This window comes from Capsicum annuum, chromosome 12 (genome assembly GCF_002878395.1).
Source record: "Capsicum annuum cultivar UCD-10X-F1 chromosome 12, UCD10Xv1.1, whole genome shotgun sequence".
NCBI lineage: Eukaryota > Viridiplantae > Streptophyta > Magnoliopsida > Solanales > Solanaceae > Capsicum > Capsicum annuum.
Genome location: NC_061122.1, coordinates 23588307 through 23595850, shown reverse-complemented (window position 1 = coordinate 23595850; position 7544 = coordinate 23588307). Strand labels below are relative to the sequence as shown.

The 7544-nt window shown below is 34.2% G+C and overlaps 1 protein-coding gene across 1 annotated transcript in view; it reads right to left on the bottom strand.

Moving 5' to 3' along the window:
- The window catches only part of LOC124889570 (EKC/KEOPS complex subunit BUD32-like), a 20526-nt gene extending 15099 nt beyond the window's left edge, over window positions 1-5427 (bottom strand). The window contains 3 exon segments of the mRNA XM_047401521.1: window positions 3664-3807; window positions 5037-5106; window positions 5288-5427. Of these exon segments, the coding sequence (XP_047257477.1) occupies window positions 3664-3807; window positions 5037-5106; window positions 5288-5427 (354 nt within the window).
- Window positions 5428-7544: the final 2117 nt, after the last annotated feature.

Here is a 7544-nt window from a genome sequence, read left to right as displayed (position 1 = left end):
TATGACCCTTAATAAGAAGGTGTAGAGGACACGAATTAAGGTAGAGGAGTTAGTAGGTAGGAGTGAATCTGTAATGAGTCGGGGCATAACATGCCACGTGACATTCATTTTATCAAAATGTCAGTACTACCTGAGAATGGGTATTCACTTTGGACAATTCTAATAAGTACTACCTGAGAATGGGTATTCACTTTGGACAATTCTAATAAATTAGGAGGGGTGTGTTTGAACTATATATTTAAGTAATGAAAAAGATATTTTCATACAATTAAAATTAACAAGGGATAAATTTGACCTATTTTCAATAACTCAGAGATATTTTTGACTTTTTTTCCTTAGCAAAATGTAGTTTGGGTTAATTATTTTGAGTTTGATTGAATATAAAATCCTAATTATCTCACTCAATTGGTCAAAGTGAAAGAAAGTAGAAGAAGCTTTGTGAAAATTTTCTGATTAATTTTTATTGATGATGTATCTACTCTTTATACAAGTGCTTGTGCAGAATAAATGAAAAATAAATACAAACAAAATACTTTCAGCTGTACACTTGTCCCAATCCTATACAAAATTCCTTAACTAACTAACAACTTTTATTCCTTCTATGCTGAATGTTTGTGCCACTCACGTGCGTCTATTGTCAATAAATTATCTTGATCCAACGACTGGCATTTCATCCATCAAAACCATATTAAAATGGTTGGATGTCTTCCAGGTGTCATGTTGTGGACAACATATGGAAAAACAAACACGTTTGTCTGAAAGCTCTACTGCTATTTTATTTCTTCTTCTTGTTTCATCATTCTTCTTTTCCTTCTTTCTACTACTGATTGACAATGAAGCTTGAATCTTTTATTTTCCAACATCCCTCCTCAAGTTGGAGGGGAGAGATGAAACCCCCAACTTGGATAATAAACTTTGATGAGAGGATCCAGAAAGGGGTTTAGTGAACAGATCTGCGAGTTGGTCCTTTGAAAGAGTAAATTTCATAGAGATTAAGCCAGAAAGATATTGTTGACGAATAAAATGATAGTCAAGTTCCACATGTTTCGTTCTTTCGTGGAAAATTGAGTTGTGGGCAATATGAATCACGGCTTGACTGTCGGAATAAACTGGTACTGGTAGCGAGGGAAAAATAGAAAGATCTTCAAGTAGGAAAACCAACTAAGTTATTTCTGCGGTGACTTTTCTCATGGATCGATATTCGTCTTCAGTGGGGGAGAGAGAAATCGAAGCTTGCTTATTCGATTTCTAGGAGATGGAGGATCCACCGAGTGTAATGAAGAAGCCACTAATTGAACGATGAGTGTCCTTGCAGGACCTCCAATCGGCATCATAAAAAGCCAAAAGTGGTAAGGAAGGATCAGAAGATAAGAGAATGTCTTACCCAGGATCCAATTTGAGATATTTCAACACTCGAAGTGCAACATAAAAATGGAAATGACAAGGCCTCTGCATGAACTGACTGAGCTTCAACACCGGAAAGGCTAGATCTGGACGAGTATGAGTCAGGTAATTCATCTTACCCACTAGATGTCTGAAACTGTAGGATCAGGAATAGGTGTATTGGTTTTGCTTGTAATTTAATGGATGGGTCCAAAGGTGAAGTGACCTTAGGAATTTCTGAACAATCAAACTCATTGAGTAAGTCAAGAGAAAATTTTTGTTGACTAATGATAAATCCTTGATGTTCTCGAATGACTTCCATGCCTAGGAAATAATGAATATCACCCAAATCTTTTACTCTGAATTTAGAATTTAAGAATAATTTAATAGTTGGAATCTCAGTAAGATCATCCCCTGTCAACAAGATGTCATCGACATATACAGCTAGAATAGAAATCAGATCCCCCGAGACTTTGTAAAATAATGAGTAATCATTTAAAGAAGCAGTGTATCCCTTAAAAGCAAGAGCACCAGCCAGCCTAGAATACCATTAACAAAAGGCCTGTTTTAGTCCATATAGGAATTTTTTTAGTAAACAAACCTGATTTGGTGAACTAGGAATGAGACCGGGGGGAAATTTCATGAAAACTTCTTCCTCTAAAGATCAATGTAAAAATGCATTGTTCACATTCAATTGTGAAACTCCCCAGTTTTTCTTGATTGCAACAACCAAAAGACACCTTATGGTTGTCATTTTAACAACCGGGGAGAAAGTCTCACTGTAATCAATATCCTTTCTTTGGATATCCTCTCTCATAACCAATCTTGCCTTATATTTTTATATTGAACCATATGGGAGAAGCTTTATCTTGTAAATCCATTTGCAAGGTAAATATTTCTTTCCTGGAGGTAAATCATTCACATCCCAAATGTCATTTAATTGCAAGGTTGCAATTTCTGCATCTATTACAGCCTGCCGCTCAGGGTGAGTTGAAGTTTGTGAATAGCAAGTGGGTTCTGAGTAAGAATTGATAGTCTGTAAGAAATGTTGATTGGGTCTAGATAAGGTATTGAAAAGAAAACAAAGTAGAGGGAGGTGTAGCAAAACAAGAATTAGTGAGGTTTGTGAGATAAACACTATTACAAACAAAATCATGAAGGTACCCAGGTTTTTGGGAAATTCTACTTGATCTTCTAGGAGGGGCAACAGTTGAGGAAGACGTTTTTGGTGGAGAGGTAGGAATAAGATGGTTTATTGGTTCTGGATGATTAACATCAATGTCTTATTGAGGGGTTTGTGAATGTGGAGGAGAATATTGTGGAGTTGGGATAATTTGAGGGAAATCTAAAAATGTATCCAAAGGAGGAATAGGAGGTGAAAAAGTTTGAGAAGGTGAAGTAGAAGCTTCAACAAAAGAAAATTTTCTTTCATGAAAAGTAGCATCTCTAGAGACAAAAACTCTTCTAGTTTTCTAATCCATGACTTTATATCCCCTTTGATCTTGAGGATATCCTAATAGTACATATTTTGTGGCTCTAGGATCAAATTTACCTCTTCCTTGAGACAAGGTTGAGCAATAACAAAGACAACCAAAGGTTTTTAAAGATGAATAATCAGGTAACTAATTGAAAAGTACCTCATAGGGTGACTTTTCTTTCAAAACTTTGGAAGGAAAGATGTTGATTAAATGAGTGGCTGTGAGTACACACTCACCCCAATATGATATAGGAATATGAGATTGGAAAAATAAACCCCTATCCACTTCCAAAAGATGTCTATGTTTCCTTTCTACCACCCCATTTTATTGTAGGGTGGCCACACAACTTTGCTGATGTGAAATGCCATGTTCTCTTAAGTCTTAAGAAAGCAGCCTCATAAGTTCCTTTTCCAAGTTCCAGTGCATTATCAGATCTGATGCACTTAACCTTCTTATTAAACTGTCTTTCAACTGTTGACATAAAGGTTTTTAAGACAGGAAAAACATTACTTTTAGTACTCAACAAATAGGTCCAAGTTCCTCTACTATAGTCATCTACTATAGTATGGAAATATTTGTATCCATTGTAAGTAGCATTTTTATAGGGACACCAAGTATCAATGTGAATTAAATCAAAAACTCCTTTAGATTTTATAGCACTGATAGGAAAAGAGGATCTAGTTTATTTGTCTTGAGGACAGATATAACATATAGAATCAAAATCAGATGTAAATTTTATGAAATTGAAATGATTCATTGCTGATAGAGGCAAATGCCCAAGTCTGGCATGCCATGGACTTACATCTGAAACAACATTTGCTACAACTAAAAAAGAAACAGGAATGGAAATAAACTCATTTAAGCTAGACTTAGAAACCACAGACTGTAAGAGATAAAGTCCTTCACTAAGCTCATCAAAAGCTACCACCCTCTTCAGTGAAAAGTCCTGCAAGAGACATTGACTGAAAGTGAATAATACATTCTATTTGATTTGATTAGTAAGTCTATGCACTGAGAGAAGATTGTATTTAAACATGGGAACATAGAGCACATTAGTGAGAGTAAGATTGGGTAGAATAGGGACATTACCTATGTGGGTGACAGTTACCTTTAAAGAATTAGGTAAACTAATGTTCAAGGAAAATTGAAGAGGGATCATAGAAGAGAAAAAGTAATATCAAAAGACATCTGTTCTGATGCTCCAGAGTCAATTATCTAAGTTGTAGATTTAAAAACTGAAAAACATGTGCCTAAGTATTTAAGAATAGTACCAGCTAGTGTATTAGCACTGATTTCTGCATTTGGAACTGATTGTGACATGTGTAGATCCTTAACCATTTGTGCAATTTCTTCCCTCTGTTCTTTGCTGAAGTGTGGAAATAAACTGTTGCATCCTTCTTTGGAAAATTAATATGAATTGTTTCCCCCTTCTCTCATATATCCATCCCCAAATTCATGAGTATTTTCCCTTGTTAATGCTGCATTCTCTTTTACCAAAGCATTTTTTTCTTTGGTAAACTCAAAATCATCAGGGAACCGAATTAATTAAAAACAATCATCCATCACATGTCCTTACTTGAAATAATAACTGCAAGTAACATTTGGATTATATTTAACTCTTATTCCTTTGAATTTTTGTTGAGTGTTACCAGCTCTTAGTGGACTAGGTCCAGATTTCTGTGGATAAAACACAAGTTTCTGATTCCCACTCGCATTTTTGAGAATCTAATTTCTATTTCCACTCCTGAAAATTTGATTTCCTCCCCTAACGTGTTGTTTTACTTGTCCTGTTGCCATGAAAGAAGATGAATCTGAGAAGATCTATGCATTCATATAAATCTCTCTCTGATTTTCATCTTGTAATAAGAGGGAATATGCAACATCCATGCCTAGTAAGGGCTTCATCATTAGTATATTTCCCTTTACTTATGCATAGATGTAATTGAGTCCCATAAAAAACTGGATCTACCTATGATCCTGTAAAGATTTAACTAAAAAAATTTGATTTTCCTTCACAAGTGCAAACACAAGAACACACAATATCAGCATTGAAAGAGTCCAATTCATCTCAAATCCTTTTTATTTTTGTGAAATATCCTGAGATATCAGTGTTCCCTTGTACTAATGTGCTTAATTTCTTTTGAAGGTGACAAAGCTTTGGACCATTTGACTTACCAAAACGCTGCTCAAGGCTTTTCCAAAACTCTTTAGAAGTGGTGGAGTAGATAACACTGTCTCCAATACCCTTCGACAAAGCATTTAAGAGCCAAGAAATAACTATGTCATTACAGCAGCTCCACTGAGGAAAATCTGAGGAGTTCAGATCTGGTATCTTGTAGGTACCATTAATGAAGCCAAACTTTCTCTTAGCTGACAATGCTATGAGAATGGATCTTCTTCATCCTAGAAATCCCCTTCCATCAAACACTATACTGATTAGGTTCATCCCTGGTGAATCAGAAGGATGGAGATAATAAGGATCACTGGTATCAACAACTGCTCCAACAACAGTAGCAGCAACAACTGTGTTGCTTGGGGAAGGTAGCTGAGTAGTTTCACCTGCCATGCTGGAGTGAAAAAGTTGATTTTGATTATGAAATTGATGAATCGATCTCACTTCTCTGATACCATGAAAGAAAGTAAAAGAAGCTTTGTGAAAATTTTCTGGTTAATTTTTATTGATGATGTATTTACTCTTTATACAAGTATTTCTGCAGAATAAATAAAAAATAAATACAAACAAAATACTTTTAGTTGTACACTTGTCCCAATTCTATACAAAATTCCTTAACTAACTAACAACTTTTATCCCTTCTATGCGGAATGTTTGTGCGAATCACGTGCCTCTATTGTCAATAAAATATCTTGATCCAATGGTTGTCATTTCATCCATCAAAACCATATTAGAATGGTTGGATGTCTTCCAGGTGTCATGTTGTGGACAACATATGGGAAAACAAACACGTTTGTCTGAAAGCTCTACTGCTATTTCATTTCTTCTTCTTGTTTCATCATTTTTCTTTTCCTTCTTTCTACTACTGATCGACAATGAAGCTTGAATCTTTTGTTTTCCAACACAAAGTAGGACTGAGATTTGTCTCAGTGTTGCAACTTTCACGATTTAAAGGTGAATTATAGAAGTTGAGATTTATCAACACTTATTATACTTAACCACATGATAATTTCTCCTTAATTATCCTAATAAATTTTAGTTAAAAATAATCATTTGATTTTTGACCGAACACATTAGCTAATACTTCCTTAATCCCAAATTACCCGTCCAAAATTTAGATGACACATTAATTAAGAAAAATAATTAATAACATGGTTAGTTTACCATAGTATCTCTATTAAATGATGTTTATATTTTAATTTGAAGAAAAAGTAATTAATGCAAAGGGTAAAACATGGAAAAATATTTGTCACTTCTTGATTAGTGAAAAACGACAAGTAAAATGAGAAATTAAATTAGAAAATTTGAGACGGAGGGAGTAGAAGTACTTTATATGAAAATACATGTAACCCCTTCTACTCCCTCTGTCTCATTTTACTCGTCTAATTTGATCTTACACATTGATGGAGAAAAATAATTAATAACATCGTTACTTTACCATAGTACCCCTATTAAATGATGTTTACATTTTAATTTGGAGAAAAAATAATTAATACTAAGGATAAAAAAAGAAAAAAAATTGTCTTATCTTGATTAGTGAAAAATGACAAGTAAAATAAGAAATAAAATTAAAAATCTGGAACGAGTAAAATGGGACAAAGAAAGTATTAGTTTAGGATAAACATTCGGTGACATAAGTTATTACCACATATCATGGATTATGAGATAGTTAATAATTCATTAAATTTACATGATTACTTTAAATTAGAGGAAAAATTCATTTAATTTCTTAAGATCTGTAATCAAATGTAAATTAAATTCAGTCAAAACATTTTTGGGACTTGAAACAAAACAGCAAGACCAACAATGTCCTATAAATATTGCCTTCTACAACCTTTATTCTTCACTTTCAACAAAACTTCTACTTCTTAGTTTCCATTAAGATTTTATTTCTTTTATATATAGATCCCTTAAATATTTTCTCCCTTCAAATTATTTATTACTACTAGTTTAGGTGTACGCGTCTTGCATGTGTACCTCACTTTAATGAGTTCAAACATTACATTAAATAAGATATTTGTTTAAATAATAAAGATGCAACAACAACAAACCCAATGTGTTCCCACAAAGAGGGGTCTAGGGAGGGTAAGATGTACGCAGTCCATAGCACTACCACCGAAGAAGTAGAGAGGTTGTTTCCGATATGCCTTTGACTCAAGATAAAGAATAGTAAACAAGGTCGTAATGAAACAAGCAACATGATGGGTGACATAACAGGAATATGGAATAAAAATAACAAAAATAGAAATCATAGAAAATGCGAAATAAGAGAAATAAAAGCACTACGAAATAAGGACTAAGAAATAGGACATCCACCAAGTAGGAATATACACACAGAGACCAAAGACACCCACCACACCCAAACTCTCCTGGATAGAGACTCCTACCTATGGACACAGTCCAAAGAGTACTAACCCGGCTACACAAGATTTCACCTAAACTACTTGCTACAACCCACACACTCACACTAGCCTTCTACCCTTATCTGTTCCCTCCACATCTTCTTATCT